The sequence below is a fragment of the Bos indicus x Bos taurus genome, chromosome 23 (assembly GCF_003369695.1).
Source record: "Bos indicus x Bos taurus breed Angus x Brahman F1 hybrid chromosome 23, Bos_hybrid_MaternalHap_v2.0, whole genome shotgun sequence".
Taxonomy (NCBI): Eukaryota; Metazoa; Chordata; class Mammalia; order Artiodactyla; family Bovidae; genus Bos; species Bos indicus x Bos taurus.
The window spans coordinates 13,414,982-13,431,636 of NC_040098.1; the positions used below are offsets into that span (position 1 = coordinate 13,414,982).

General features: G+C 40.4%; 1 protein-coding gene across 3 annotated transcripts in view; it reads right to left on the reverse strand.

Moving 5' to 3' along the window:
• Positions 1 to 16,655, reverse strand: part of BTBD9 (BTB domain containing 9) — a 421,919-nt gene that overhangs the window by 305,657 nt on the left and 99,607 nt on the right. For 2 of the 3 annotated variants that reach the window (XM_027524030.1, XM_027524031.1), the window contains exon 8: positions 14,156 to 14,258. The exons of the other annotated variant lie outside the window; for it this stretch is intronic. In XM_027524030.1, the coding sequence (XP_027379831.1) occupies positions 14,156 to 14,258 (103 nt within the window). The remainder of the gene's footprint in view (positions 1 to 14,155; positions 14,259 to 16,655) is intronic. 3 annotated transcript variants of the gene reach the window in all.

The following is a 16,655-nucleotide window of genomic DNA, read 5'->3' on the forward strand; positions in this document are numbered from 1 at the left end:
AGAGAGATAAAATCCCTTTCTCGGGCCCTTAATGAGGTCTCCAGAGCCAAAGGCAAACCAATAACAAATTGTACTTTCCACATATGAAGGGGGGCGGGATGCAGAAAAAAGGCAAAGGGCGGGGGTAAGCTTGTCATCTGAAATTAATTGAACTTAGCCATGCCAAGAAAACACTGGCAATAAACCCTCCCCATCTAAATTAAGGGTTTTATGCCATGAACAAAAAATAAAAATTTATGGCAGTAATTTCATCTGGGTTTTTCAGGAAGTGCTTGCTGATTTTCTTGTACTCAGTAGAAAAATCCCCAAGGAGCAATGCAGACTGCAATAAGGCAGACTTCTAAAAAGATACCATTTAATTTCTCACTCCTCCCATTGCACCATTACCACTCTTCCACTTCTCTCTAACTCAGTATTAACTCTCTCAACACAATTCTCTTCCACTAGCTCCCAGCACCATCTTACAGGGCAGGGGAGATGGACTCAGACTGCCACTGCCCATCTATTGCTCTTGGCAAGAGAAGTACAGGTGAAGAGAACCGCAGGCCCCAGAAGCACACACATCTGTTTCTCTTGGCTTTTTGTTTTTGTTTTTTTAATGACACCCGGTCATCTTAACTGAAGTACCAAGTCTTAGTGGCTTCAACACAACTATCAGTCAACGTCTTTAAGACTGGTGACAAGAACTAATGAATGATTTCTCAGGGGGAAAAATACCACACAGAACCATGGTTCCCAGCCCATGGATCATATGTGGCGGGCGCAGCTACATAGGCCACGCACAGAGTTACCTGCAAGGGCTTTTTAAATCCTCATGGACCTGAGGATCAACTGTATAGGAACACAGACACAGTACTGGCTTTCAAATGTCCAGACACTGGCATGATGATGAAAACAGGAATTTCTTACTTACAAACGGTAACTAAATTCAAAGTAGCTTTTTGTCATTTTCTCAAAGGATGGATTCTATAAGTAAAATGGCTAATTTACAATCCTGAAATATTTTTTGAAGTCAAAGAGTATCTTCACATTGAAAAAGACAGGGAACAACTGATCGAAGTGTTAGAGTTTTCAGTGTTTTACAATCAGGCACATGGTAGGCACTCAACATTTGATGGTATTTTCTTAGCCCCATTTGTATGTATTTTTTTCTTTCATTCCAGTCTCTAGCAGTTTAGTTCCTCGATCTGTCCCATCTCTTGGTGGACAAGACAGCACTGGTTCTCAAAGTATGGTCTGGAGACTCGTAGTGGTCCCTGAGGCCCTTTTAGGAGGTCCGTGAGGTCAAAACTTGTTAATTCTAAGCAGTTTTTGCCTCCCATGTATGTACAGAGGCTACATGACCTGTGAGATTACAACAGATTGAATGAACGATATATATGAGAACCCCAGCCGTCTTTTATTTACTGTAGCAGCTATTAGGAACATTTGCAAGGCCGCTTTCCTCATCAAATTTGTTTTGTTTTGGAAAAGAGTTATTTTTCAATAAAAATGGCATTTACATTGACATGTAAGGCATTCAATATTAAATTTTTAAATAGTAAATAATCACTGATATGTATACTATGCACATGCAAAAGCTCTTTGAGATCCTTAATACTTTTTAAGAGTATAAAGGGCTCTTGGAAAGAAAAGTTTGAGAACTACTGTTACAGAGATAGCAATGCTGTGGTGTCAATGCAGAACCTAGTTTCTGCTCTCAGGAAAACTGCTGATCCCTACAGGTATACAAGCAGACACTCAACATCTAACCATTGAGGATATTGAAGGAGGATTCAAATGTTCAGGGTGTCTGGACCATCTGCTCTCCATGTTACTGTCTAATATGAGATTCTATAATTCTATCTCAGAGGGAACCTAAGGAAGCCTCCTTCCATAAATGTGACTACTGACATGGAATATGAATAATACTTTATGTACCTTCATTTTCCTACCCACAAAACAATATGAGCACATTAATGGGCAAATTAATATTTTTCCTGGTGGCTCAGACAGTAAAGGGTCTGCCTGCAATGCAGGAGACCCGGGTTTGATCACTGGGTGGGGAAGATCCCCTGGAGAAGGAAATGGCAACCCACTCCAGTACTCTTACCTGGAAAATTCCATGGACAGAGGAGCTTTGTAGGCTACAGTCCATGGGGTCACCAAGAGTCAGACAAAACTGAGCGACTTCACTTCTTCACTTCTATGGTTGTATAGTCTTCATGTCAGTACAGTATTTCCAATATTTTGAAAGTAAGGCGACATTTTTATTTTGCTCATTGGGTTCTTTTTATAACAAAAGCTCTCTCCTCCACATCAAGCCACAGCTTTTAAGTAACACAACATATTACCATTCACTCTGAAGGGAAAGAATGTTAGCACAGCACCACTGACTCAGAAGAATATGGCCATTCACTACATTCTCAAAGAACACCCTACCAGCCAAGTGGTCAGGTCAATAATGAGGCAAACAAAGATTCTGCTGACAGAAATTCCAAAGGCAAATAAGTTCATGCCAAATCTGTAGAGATGAGTGGGATACAATAATCTTCTGCACAAGTATTGCTCTTGCATGAAATGGAAACAGGATGGTTTACCCTTAGTGAGCACACTGTACCCACAAAAACCAGCCAGTTGTTTAGAATATTCAGTGTCATATCAATGAAAAAGAACTTTTAGAAAATAAAATAACCATACTTATGTAATTTGATTCAATTCAACGACATTAACTGAGCACCTATTATATTCCAGTGACTACTCCACGTGACATGAAGAGGAGATAAATGAGACTTAACCTAGGATACAGTCTACGAACTTACGCTCTAAAAGGTAAAACAAGTAAAGCAATGTAACACACTGTGATTAAGAGATATCAAAGTAGGTGTTTAATACTACTGAAACATAGATGACAAAGTAATGAATTCAGGCTGGTGGGAATAAAAGAAAATAGATATTGCATACGCAATGGAAGAGGCAGGAAAGGAGAAGTTTATGCCTAACGATCTCCATCTCCAGTTGAGCCCTCAAACGTCTCTTGACGACCCTTCTCCGTGTCACTTCTTCTCTCCACAGCTGTTATTTGAAATCTTCTCCATTCCTCTTACATCTCCTCAGCAGCTGTTCTTGCTGCCTTCTGCAGAGGAGAGAGAGAAGGACTGGCCACCCAATTCTAGCTGGGCTGCCATCCTTCTTCCCTTTACGAGGCAGCCAAGGGTAACCCTCCACTAAGACTCTACAGCCGATCGAGTCTCCCCTGTCAGGAAGGTCTGCTAGCCAGTCTTTCCCTTCCCAACCTCTCCCTCACTCCCTTAACACCAGCATATAAACATGCTTCCCCAGCAGCCCTCTCAAGAAGTGACTATTTTTCTCTCAATTCCCCTGTCCCACAAATTCCAAGGCCAGGAGTAGTGGAGGCAGTTATGTCTGCTCCCCAGTACCCTCCCAGCAGGCCTCTTGCACTCTGCCCACGTCTCCAAATCTCCATGTTCTTGCAGACCGCTTTCAAGCCCCACCTGCTTGTTGGCTGTACCGTCATCTATCGTCTCCACCCTCATTCCACCCGAATGAAAACCTGCACTCCCGACTCTTCCCTTCCACTCCCACTCCTGTCATCATATGTCAACAAAAATGTACACTATGCAAACATAACTTGGCCTCCCAGATCCTTGATAACTTCTTTCATGAGCTCTTCTCCACTGTATCTCAGTGATCCAAATCCATGGGCAGCTCCTTGAATTGGTCAACAGAAACTCTTACCCATGCCAAAATTCTAAATTCACACATCCCACATTCCAACACCCCACCCCATCCTTCCCGTTCATTAGTTTTAGTATCTCTGTTGTTAAAATTCTTCCTCCTCACTGAACCTTCTAACCTACTGATTCTGTCACAATCCTATAGCCTCTTTCTGTCCCTCTTTGTTCAGCTTTATTTGCAGTCTATGTATAATACAATCATTCCCTTGCAGAGTTCTCTTACTTCCTTTGCCCTCTGCCCAGTCACTCTTGCTTATTAGCAAACTCTAGCCCTAGTGATGCAAAGTATCAACTTTATCTGAGTACAAACCAACATCACAGTATACAGCTAGAGAAAAACCACACATTGTGACTGTATTTTAAATTCAACATGGCCCAGCAATCCTACACCCTTTTTGACTTTCTAGGATTGATTTCACACTTTGAGCTTTCCAAGTTCCTCCTTTCAACTGATGATTTTATATCCTATTTCACTGAGACTATAGAATATCTCATGTTATTACCACCAAAACTACAAAATTATGGACAACTAAGTAATCTTCTCCTTCCTCCCTGTTACAGTGGAAACAGTATTCCTTTCCTTATCAAAGCCCAGTCCTTCTACGTGTACTTTAGACCCCACCACCTCCTCCCTAGTCAAGGACTGTGCATCTTCCCTTTCCCTGCATTATGAGTCTCTCAGAAAGAACAGGTGAAATGTGAATTTTTACAGTCTTTTGAGAAATTAGCAATACCAGCAAAAATTACATAAAATACCAACGTATAAAGATGGATACGGCTTCCCTGGTGGCTCAGTGGTAAAGAATTCACCTGCCAGTGTAGGAGACATGAGTTCTATCCCTGAGTGGGGAAGATTCCCAGGAAAAGGAAATGACAACCCACTCCAATATTCTTGCCTGGGAAATCTCATGGACAGAGGAGCCTGGCAGTAGGCTACCATCTATGGAGTTGGCAAAGAGTCAGATACAACTTAGCTACTAAACAACAAAAGATGGATACACACACACACACACACCATGTAGGTTGGGGAAGTATAGAATGTTCATTATAGCCTATTTTCAAAGGCAAAAGAGAAAACAAAGCAAATACTCATCAATAGTGAAAGCTTGAATAAATCATGATAGAACATACCATGGACCATAACAGAGCCCTTAAAAGAATGAATTAGAGAAATTCTAATAGATTCAGTGCAATCAGTATAGTTCTACTTCCTCACTTGCTTTCACTCACCTTCTAACCCTACCACAATACTGAACATGATCCTGCAGTGATAACCATTAATCTAGATGGTGCCAAAGCCATAGCCCTTTTTCTGACCTTATTCAAACCACTCAACAGAGTTGCTTACTCCCTTCATTCCTTGAAACACCCTTCCTAGCCTCCATGATACCACCTTCTCCCAAGTTCCTACTTCACTGGCTGTTGTCTCAATTCTCTTTGCAAGCTCTGTTTCCTCTTTTTGACTTCTAAATACTGTCATTGCTCAGAGTTTGGCTCTACATCCTCTCTCAGGTGAATATGTCCACTCTCGTGGCTTGAAACACACCTATACACCAAATAATTTTAAATGTTAGACCAAACCTCTCCTCTAACCTCCACATAATCTAATCCAGTTGCTCAGTTAAAATCTCTTATGCAAACAAACAAATTTAAGCACGTATAAAATAGGAGGTGTTGATTCTGCATGTCCTCCCAGCTCCATCCCACACTGAAAATCTGGGGACCTTTCCATTTTCCCACCTGAGTCAACTGTGTTACATTTATGCAGATATTAATCAGATACCAAAGTAGCCCCTCTTCACCATCCCTCGACCTTTTCAGCAATCATTAGCCACAACATGTTGATTCTATCTTCACACTATATTTCACTAGCTACCGGGTTCTCTCTCCCTCCTGAGCCAAGTAGCCACTAAGTTACTTCCCTGCTTCGGTTCTTGTCCCACCCTCATTAGTAACCCATTAGCTACAAAACAACCATTGTGAAGTTTTTAGAATTTAAATCAGATTGTGTTATTTTGCTTAAAATCTTCCAGTGGCTACCCGCTGTTCTTGAATAAAACACAAACTAGAACCATGTATACATGGCCACACTCATGCTACTGTTGCAGCTCACCTCACTGTGGCCACAAGTCTTCTGTCCCTGATGGTTTCTAGAGCACACCAAGGTGCTTCTACCTTAGGACCTACACACATAATGCTCTCTCTGAATGAAAGACTGTTTCCTAGGCTCTTTACCCCTAGTCTCCTCATTCTTCAGATCTCAATTTTTTGTCCATGGCTGTTTAGCAGTTAGTTGTGTGATTCTAGTTGTGTGATTTCATGAGGGGGGGTGAGCTCAAGTCCTTCTCCATCATCTTGTCTCTAAGGCCCAAGATTTAAATTTAAAATGACACCTCCTCAAAGAGGCCTTTCCTGACCACACTATCTTAAATAGGTCTCACTGTTACTTTCAGCCACACTATCCTGCTTATTTCCTTCATAGTGCTTCCCATTATTATTTGTTATTCAATTATTAAGTAGCTATTCCGCTAGAATTAAGAGCTATTCTCAGCATAGAGCAGAGTTCGGCTCACAGAGGGTCTTTAATAAATGATCACTCTAGGAGGGAATCAACAGGATAATTAAATTTCTCCTGTCTCAACAATTCTCCTTCAACCCCTGTGCCCCTGGTTACCACCAGTCCACCATATCTCTATTGTCTCAAACTTCTGAAAACAACTGTCAACTCATGTTTTTTTGTTTTTTTTTTTTTAGTTTCATTGAGATACAACTGACATACAACACTGTATTAGTTTAAGGTGTGCAGCATGGTTTTATTTTCCCCGTGATTCTTTGACCTCACACCCTTCAACCCACTTTTCTCCATGCCATGAGACTGCTCTTCCTTCTGACAGAACATCCTGTTAAAGCAAATAAAAATTTCTTATTGATCTTATGACATTAAACCTTGTTGATCACTCGTTCCTTCTTAAAAAGTTCTCTTGGCTTGTATGACAATTCACCCTCTTGCTATTCCTTCTACCTTTACCACTCCTTTTCAATATCCTTCTTCTTTTTAAATATAAATTTATTTATTTTAATTGGAGGCTAATTACTTTACAATATTGTATTGGTTTTGCCATGCATCGACATGAATCCACCACGGGTGTACATGTGTTCCCCATCCTTAACCCCTCCCCCCCACCTCCCTCCCCATCCCATCCCTCTGGGTCGTCCCAGTGCACTAGCCCTGAGCATCCCGTATCATGCATCGAACCTGGATTGGCAATTCGTTTCACATATGATAATATACATGTTTCAATGCCATTCTCCCCAGTCATCCCACCCTCGCCCTCTCCCACAGAGTCCAAAAGACTGTTCTATACATGTGTCTTTTTTGCTGTCTCGCACACAGGGTTATCGTTACCGTCTTTCTAGATACCATATATACGCGTTTTCAATATCCTTCTAAGGCGTCCCTTTCCCCCGCTTTCCTAAAATGTTGCTGTCCATAAGAGTTCTAACCCAGACACCCCACCCTCTCTACAAACACTGAATCATCTCATGCACTCATATGATTTCAGTTACCTTCTTACAAATGTAAATGGCTTCCAAATCTGTATCTTTAGCCCAGATCCTACTCCCATGCTTCAGACCATTTATGCCTAAATGCCTAGATATACCCAAGTAGATATCAACTGGCACCTCAAACTCAGTATATTTAAACTAAACTGATGATCTTTCCCTGCTCTATCTGCCCATTCTCCTGAATTCCCATCTTAGTGAATGGTATCCACGACTCTAAGCCAAGAACAGAGTCTTTACACATTGATGTCTCTCACCTCACTCCCTCAACACATCTACTTTAAACTAAGGTCAGAATATTCTAACAACTGAACATTTCTTTAAATTGCCCACTTCTCTGCATCTCCATTGCCACAACCTTGATTCAAGCCGTGCCATTTCTTGCACAGACTGCTGTAAAAGTCTTCAAATTCTGTTCTTAACTCCCTCAAAGGCATTCTCCAGAGAGCAGCAGGAGTGCCTGTATAAAATAAACTCAATATGATACCCACTATTTAAAATATATCAATGGCTTCAACTGTCTTGAGGATAAAATTCAAATTTCTTAACCTGGCTGACAAAGCCCTGAATGATCTGGACCCTGCTTGCCTCTCTAGTCTCATTTCTGGATACTCTATGCCTCCTCTTCTATGCTCGGACCACAGTAAACTACCAATTTCCCATGCTTTCTCTTCCAGCAGTTCATACATGTTATTCCCCAAACCCTAAGACAGGCTTTCACCTTCCACTCTGCATCCACAACCTCCTCACTCCTCCACCAACCCTCATCTTCTTAGACTAGACTAGGTGATGCTCCCTAGTACTAACTATCCTACAGCCCCACTTCAGAGAATTGAAATTTTCTATTGATCTGTCTGGGGCTTCTCAGGTGGCTCAGTAGTAAAGAATTCACTTTCCAATGCAGGAGACATGGGAGACATGGGTTTGATTCCTGGGTCAGGAAGATCCCATGGATGAGGAAATGGCAACCCACTCCAGTATTCTTGCCTGGAGAATCCTATGGACAGAGGAGCCTGGCAGGCTCTAGAACATAGGGTCATAGAGTCGGACACGACTAAGCACACATGCTATACATATATGTATGTATGTGTGCATGTATATGTATGTATTAACCTGTCTGCAATCCTACCTACTCATTGAGAACCACTGAATCAGAATCTCCAGGGCAGGGACCCCAGCCTGGGGACCCTATACTTCAAGGCTTCCGTGTACGGCTAAAGTACAGCCAGCGTTGAGAAGGACTGCTGTCAATAGCTCTCCTTGAGGAAACAGAACACAATGTGTACTGTTGTAAACCAGTACCCAGGATACTGCTGTAAACTAGTGTGTAATTCCCGGCACACTGCTGACACAAAGAAATTACTCAAATATGCGATGAAGCAGAGAAAGGAACAGGGCAGTGGGTGGAAGGAAGAGAAGGACTGAATGAATTTAAAATAATCCTCAAGAACCTTCCCCACACTAGTAAACATGACATAAGCAAGAGTGTAATCTTTAAAAACAAAGTCTCAGGAATTCCCTGCAGTCTAGTGGTTAAGACTCCGCGCTTTTTACTGCCGTAGGCCAGGTTTAACATCTGGTCAGGGAACTTTGATCCCACAAACCATACAGCCCAAGAAAAAGAAAGAGTAAAGCTCCTACTCTGCTTTCAGGTTTATTCTGTTTTACTTCGCTACAGTTAAACTATGTCGTCTTTGCATCAACTGTAAAGAATGGCAGCTAAGATACATTAGACCTAAAAAGTTCTGTACAAATCAGCTTTCACATCTGTAACACCACATGATCTGCCTTCTTGACCTTATAAATATTGGCTAGAAAGGCACAAAAATGTAGACAAATGCCAGCCATTTGAGCACCTGCACTTTCCTCAAAATGCAGAGTGAGAACTCCTGAAATATAGCAGTGGAGCAGGTTAAAATAATGCTGAACCTTCCAGAGAAAGCAATAACTACACAGTGCTTTAGTAGCAAGTATGCATAAAACATAATAAAATGGCATAGAATTAACACTTCTCAAAAGAAAAATCTAATAAAATCCTGAATTTGGAGAAGAAGCACTGCACAAACAGGGTAGAAACATCTTTATATCTCCCTTGTTGCTCTGAGTGGAGCAGCCTCAATATATATTTGTTGAATGAATGCCTGATGAATGATGAATGAATATGGCCCTTAAAGGAATTACTCACATTTTCTTCTTCCCCTGATCAAAGAAAGCCAGCTACTCTGAGCCTCATGTTTCATTAGAAAAAATATTTACCAAGTGCCTAAACCAGCTTGTAATGTGCTAGTATAGCACATTCTAAAAGAACCATATGGGCTTGGCCTCTGCAGCTCAAAGCCTGTCATACAAATCCTATTAGAGATACAGCCTCCCAGCACCAGCACCTAACAAGCATGCATACAGTAGAGGCCAGCAATGTGTCCTAAACATGCCATGTTGCTTTACAAGGCCATAAATTTTTTTTCTTTTTTTAAAATTTTAGTGTAGTTGATTTACAATGTTATGTTAATTTCTGCTGTACAGCAAAGTGACTCAGTTATACATATAGACTTTTTCATATTCTTTTGCATTATGGTTTATCACAGGATATGGAATGTGGTTGCCTCTGCTATGGAGTAGGACCTTAGGACCTTGTTGTTTATCCACCATGTGTGTGACAGTTGGCTAGTCCCCAACTCTCAATCCTTCCCTCCTCAACCCTGTGGCAAGCGTAGGCTGTTCTCCATGCCCGTGAGTCTGCTTCTGTTTCATAAATACGTTCATTGCTGTTGTATTTTAGATGTCACATGTAAGTGGTACCATATGGTGTTACCTTTTTCGTTCTTACTTTGCTTAGTATGATCATCTCTGGGTCCATCCATGTTGCTGCAAATGTAAGATGTCATAACTTTTCATGTATTCTCCTCCCTCTGTCCAAAACACACCTGGAAAATTCCTACTCATCCATGAAGACCTAGATACACATTATCTTCTTTGTAAAATATTCTGTGAATTTCCCAGAATTAAGGATTTCCTTCCCTGTGTTCTTCTTCCATATTATTCTGTAAATACATTTAGTGTATTTGAATCCCATTTCAATGATGATGATTAATTACATATTCACTATGCACAATTCAAAGTATGAAGGGAAACCATTCACTTTTCACATCTGGAACATTTTCACATGGAAGAGTAAAGAGTAAAGATTTACCTGAATAGATAACAGGAAGGGCATAAGGTGCAATTCTGGAAAAAAATTAACCTAAACGTGGGCATGAAGAGGAAAGGTAAAGGAAATGGTCTAAGGTCCTTTTCAAAGCTCAGAGTGGACGTTTGGCACTTGATCCACAGGGCAATGGAAAACTACCACTAAGTTTTACAGAAGGCAAGGGATGATGTGGACCCCATCACCCTTTTCATTGCAGTGTCTGCAGAATGTGTGCATACCAAACACCACATGGCGACTCTCAGTTAGCTGCCATCAAATGAGATGGGCAGACGGAGTTCACTCTTCCAGAGCACTGTGGCCCGTTGAAGAAGAGGGATGCAGGCTCCCTGTCCACTGCCTCCAGAGCAAAGCGAAAGCTGGAGGTCTGCTTACTACACTGAAATTAATCCTTCTTTAACAGCTTCATGTAATATGCTCTGCAAAATCTTCACCAGATTCTCTATCAGAGGTGCTGTTGAGAGTTACCTGACCCTTTGCCAGAAACAAACATAACCCTTTTAGAGGCAATCATCAACCATTCAATAAATGTTAGGAAACATCTTCATTACCTTTAAGAAGTAAATTTTTAATTCTGAAGGGGTGGATTTTAACAATGAACCCACATTGTAAACTATTCTTTATACAAATACATTTAATTAACTACTATACTGATAGAATTTTTTGGTTGAGACTTTAAGTATTTCCATGTACCCTAATGCTGAAGTTTAGCATTATAATACATATAAAGATAAGATTTTAAAGTGTGCATAGTCTAAAACCCCCAAATTACAAAAATATAACAAAGAGCCAGTCAAAAAGCTACATTATTGACTGCAGTGGTTTCTGACTAGGTTGAATTGTACAGTCCAAGTATAAATTCTGAGGAAGTCATACTACCCCACCCTTAACCTAGTAGCTAACTGTGGACCCCATTAGAGCCCTGGGAACCTTAGAGTTTGTCTGGCTTATAGAATTTCTCTTATCAGGTTGATTTAATAAAAGCATGTTTTAAGCAGTGCTCCTAACTTGGTTTAAAAGTTCAATGATGCTTTCAACAACTCTGATGTAAATGGAAGAGAAAAAATGCTCCTTGGACTGATGTAAAATCAAATTAGGAGTACTGCTCATAAAAATGACCCTAAGGAATGATTCTGCTTTGGAGAAAGAGATTAATATGAAAACACACACATATATATCTATTTATAGCCATTCTCACAGTCTACTATTAATGGGACAGACAAACACAAGTACTAGACATTCAGATATTGGCTTTTTTTTAGCGGGGGTGGGGAGTGTTGTCTGTAGCTCACCATCAGTACAATGTTCATTCAGATGATATTTTCATTTTTGAAGCCTTACTAACATATCCCAAGTTCTGAAATGCAGTATATGAGCCTTGACTGTAGAAATAAATTACCAGCTGTCTCATAAAGGACAACCTCATTTAGTGGAAGGCAAATGCTAGCACGGAACAAAAGTAAATAAAGATGGCTACATATGCTCTAGTCTGCAAGCTGGAAAGTTGACAGTGATGAAAGAAGCAGAAGAGGGAAAAGATTAAACATGAAGAACAGCTGCCACTAATAGACTATCTGACTACTCAAGCAGTTTGATAATACAGCACAGCAACAATGCTAATTAAAATTGCTGGTGTGAAGACTTAGACCCAGAGATCTTAAAGCTAAAGAAACAATGGCAGTCCAAGCAATCCACTCCTCTGCTATCATATAAGGTCATACTAAACTCAGGTCAAGAGTAAATGGCAATGTTCTACGGAAACACATGGTACTACTGTTATGCTTAATAATGAGTCTCTTCTTCTTTTACTTGTAAATGTACTTAAAAGTTCCAATTCCTTCTGCATTTGTTTCACTGCTAATAAGCAGAGATGTAGTTGTTACTATTATGATTATTGTTATTAATTTACTTTTTATTTCCTCGAGAACCTTCAAACAGTATATGCTACCTAAACTGAATATCTTGTAGGTGTAAAACATAAAAGGAATATGTAGTTCATATGAGAATGAAACATGAACAAAGTCTTCCTCATTTCCATCCATAGAATGTCACTTATATCTATCAAAATTCTCACATGTCTTGGGACCCCACATATCTTCACAGAACAAACTACTCATTAAAGGTTAGGGCAGGAAGGGGGAAAGGATGGACTGGCCTTTTCTGACAAAGGAGGAGGGCTCAGTGATGTGTTTCAGTGAGTAGAATAAAAGAAAGGGGTTTTAAAAGGGTCAAAGGGAGAGCGGGAAGAGAAGCTTAAATGTCTGACTTCACCACCCCTCTTAAAAGGGTTACTTCATCCAACTGAACTAAAATAGACCACCACCAGTTATTAGAGAATCACCCAAGGAAGAAAGAATTTCTACAAGTGACCTCTGGTTACCCTTCAACACTGCAGCCCTTCCAAACAAACTGGCACCAAAATAAATGTAGCCAAGAAGAATCTAACATTTATATCTTATGATTTTATTTCAATTTTTCATATAATTTTCTGTAGACCTACTTATGTGGATATAATTTGATTCTAAAGTATTTGGGAAATACATTTAGTCCAGTTGTGCCTGAAAAAGGGAAGAGAAATGTAATTTTCCAGTTTTACAGATGCTTCCAGAATTCTGTCTAAAGATGGATTAATCTACAGTTACTCAGCTGCAGAATATTACTTCTATTCCACAGACTTTGTATATGAACTATTAAATCCATTAGATCGATAGCAATTCCTCCCACCTACTCTTAAAGAGCTGATTTAATGAGAACATCATTTTCTCATTCAAGGCTTTCTTTCTTAAGGGAACACAGTCCTGTGTGAACACAGTCAACATTTCCTTTCACATCGACAACTTCATATAAACAGAGCCTGAGGCAGGGCAATGAGGCAAAATGTTCGGTGGTAAATACGCGAATTTATTTAAAAGACACTGTTACGGGATTTGAGCTTAAAACTGGACTTAACTTACAAAGGTTAAGATAAAAGAAAACCAAAATTAACCATTTTCTTCCTCAAAAACTCTTCAAATGATACAAGCACCACTAGCACCACATTATTGGAAAAGGAAGTGTTCTTTTCTTACTACGAACTATTCACCATTAAATATTTCAAAATACTCTCTTTCCACTCCCCTTCTACAACAAAGAGATAATAGTGGAAAGAAATGTACCCTTTTGTCCTTTCTGGACCTGCATATTAATAGAGATGACAGGGATATTATTGTCTGTTGTCTTAGACAATAGAAGCCATGGAAGTCTCAAGATACAGTCACTAGCACTAAGTTCTCTCTTTCTCCTCTGAGCCTTTATACATTAAAGCACAGAATAAACCATAAAGTACTACTTAACACACCAAAAATTAAAAATGGAGACAGAGGGTGGATCAATGTGCATTGTCTCACAAATATAGTTTCAAAGATAATTGGTAATGTTCTCTTTTTCCAAAGAAGTGAGGGTTAAATATAGTCGCTCTGCACAGAGACTGATGATCTTCAGGATGTGTAAATTATACATTACAGTTACATAACAGACTAAATCACAGTCATCAACAAAAGAACATTTGGCACAATTCTTGAATTTTTATGACTCTAGCTCATAAGCAGAGCATCAAAAAGGAGAAAATATCCCACCTTACATCAGCCTTACAAGTAGCCTCACAACTCACAGCAAGTAAGAAGTATCCGAGGTGAATGGAAGAGAGACCATCATCTTCTCTGGACTAGAAAATGGTGGTGAGCAGGGGTGCGGAGCTTTTATTTTCAGGTTATCTTAAACAAAGCACATGGTAGTCATTTCATTAATTTTTTAAAACAGGAAGAAGAGGGTCAACTAACTAGATATATGTAGAGCTGTGTGTTTTAAGGTCACCTTATGTCCCTAGGTTAAGTCAAGACACTAAAGTCTGATGAGAGAACACAGATCCTTTCAGAACACTTTAAAAAAGGTGAATGAAAGTGTTAGTTGCTCAGTCGTGTCCAACTCTTTTCAATCCTGTGGAACCTGCCAGGCTCCTCTGTCCATGGGGTTCTCCAGGCAAGAATACGGGAGTGGATTGCCATGCCCTCCTCCAGGGTGTCTTCCCAACCCAGGGACTGAACCCACATCTACTACATCTCCTGCATTGGCAGGCAGGCTCTTTACCACTAGTGCCACCTGGGAAGCCCTCAGCACAAACCAAAGACTGGTGAAACATCCTCATGCTTTCAGTGCAGTTCAATGGGCTCTGCTGTGCCACAGTTTCATGCCAGTGCCACTCACTTTAGGCAATTCAGAATGGGTCAAGAGCACTCAGAGCCATTCACATGGCGGGAATGGCCAAATGCTTGCCTCAGTTCCTATGACGACACAGAAGCAGAACTATCCTCAGGCTTATTAGATGCATCCAATTAACATTCATCTCTGACAAACTCATCCTGTAAGCTCCCACACCAAAACAGCTACCATTACTCTATTAAGCAATCATAGTGATTTAAGTAAAGCATATTAATGGGAAAAAGCAAAGAGATCTTAACCCAAGAAAACAAAAGAAACACACGAAGAATGCAAAGACCAAAGCAACCCAGGAAAGATACTCTTTCCTTCATCCCATCAGATTGTGCCTCTTCCACCACCAATTCAACAGGGTTTTTTTTCTCTGCACTCTGAACAAAAAGCAAAAATTGCTCTCTTTGAAAAGAAGCTGGCCTGGTAAGAACACCTAGAACTCAAAGCCAATACTCGGAGGATGTCCAAGTGTCTGGAGATCCAAAGAACCCATCAGTCTCTATAAACTTGGAAAGACTGGACAATCCAAGAGTGCCCAGAGCCATTCCACTCAGCCATATCATATTTTGAGATGACTACAGAGAAGTCAATGTTGACCTAGATCCACAACAACCAATACCATGTGTTCGAAGCCAAATGGTTGGCTTTGAAACATTGCCAACACTTCCTATGAGAGATTCCAAGACCAGAGAAAAGTAAAACATTTCATAAGGTGATGATCTTAAGCTTTATAGCCCCTTGAATAGTAAAAGCAGTCTCTGGCTTATTTTCTGAAACTAATGTTTCCAAATAACTAAATACCAAAGTAATGTTATGACAAAAATTTCAACCGTCTTAGGTATAATGGGACACAAACTTGTATACTTTCTCAGATACCTGCAACCACCTCTATGTGTGTCTGTCTTTTTCTTTCTCTGTTGGTATCTCATCCAAGTCACTTTGGACTTAGATGAAATACACACTGAGGGCATGGATCTAGCATCCTGAGTGGCTGCAAAGGGTCTGGATGATGCTTGGGAGTACAGAGGAGTTAGCTCCCCATGGGATAAATCTCGATCAGCTAGGACAGGAGACAGGAGGAAACCAGGCAGATAAATCCCCCCCCTGCCCCACCCTTTTCTTTCTCTTTTCCAAGGACTGAGTGAGTGAGTGAGTGAAGTCGCTCAGTCGTGTCCGACTCTCTGCAACCCCATGGACTGTAGCCTATCAGGCTCCTCTGTCCACACGATTTTCCAGGCAAGAGTGCTGGAGTGGATTACCATTTCCTTCTCCAGAGGATCTTCCTGACCCAGGAATCGAACCCAGGTCTCCTGCATTGCAGGCAGACGCTTTACTGTCTGAGCCACCAGGGAAGCCAAGGACTACTCAAATGTAATTCCTCACTGCAACCATTTTCATTTCCTTTCAGAGAAATCCTGTAGGCAAGTGAACACACCTGCTGAAAGACCTGCTATTTCTTTTCACAGCTTGTTGTGAAGCAAGAGATAGTTCTGTATCAAATCAATTTCTTTGCATCATTCCTTGTTTCTTTTCCTTTTGCCCTGCAAAAGATCTGACCTGCAGCTTTCAGATTTGATCTGCACTTTAATCCTTGTCTCAGGGTCTGTATGTCAAAGAACCCAGGCTTAGATATTAGTCTTACAGAAACTAATGTCAGATGAAATTAAGATGCAACAGTTAAAACGCACGTTTTCAAAATACAGTAAGAGACAAAGACAGATAAATCCCAGGAAGAAGTGGGAAAAAAATTCAAGTGCCTAAAATGTAAAAGACTGGGGTCAATAAATAGTATAAAATGTCACCAACAGAGAAAGCATTTAGACAGCAACGAGAATCAAATACAGGTATTTTTTTCAATGTGTCCAATGACCACCAACTTCAGAGGACAAGATCAGGCATTT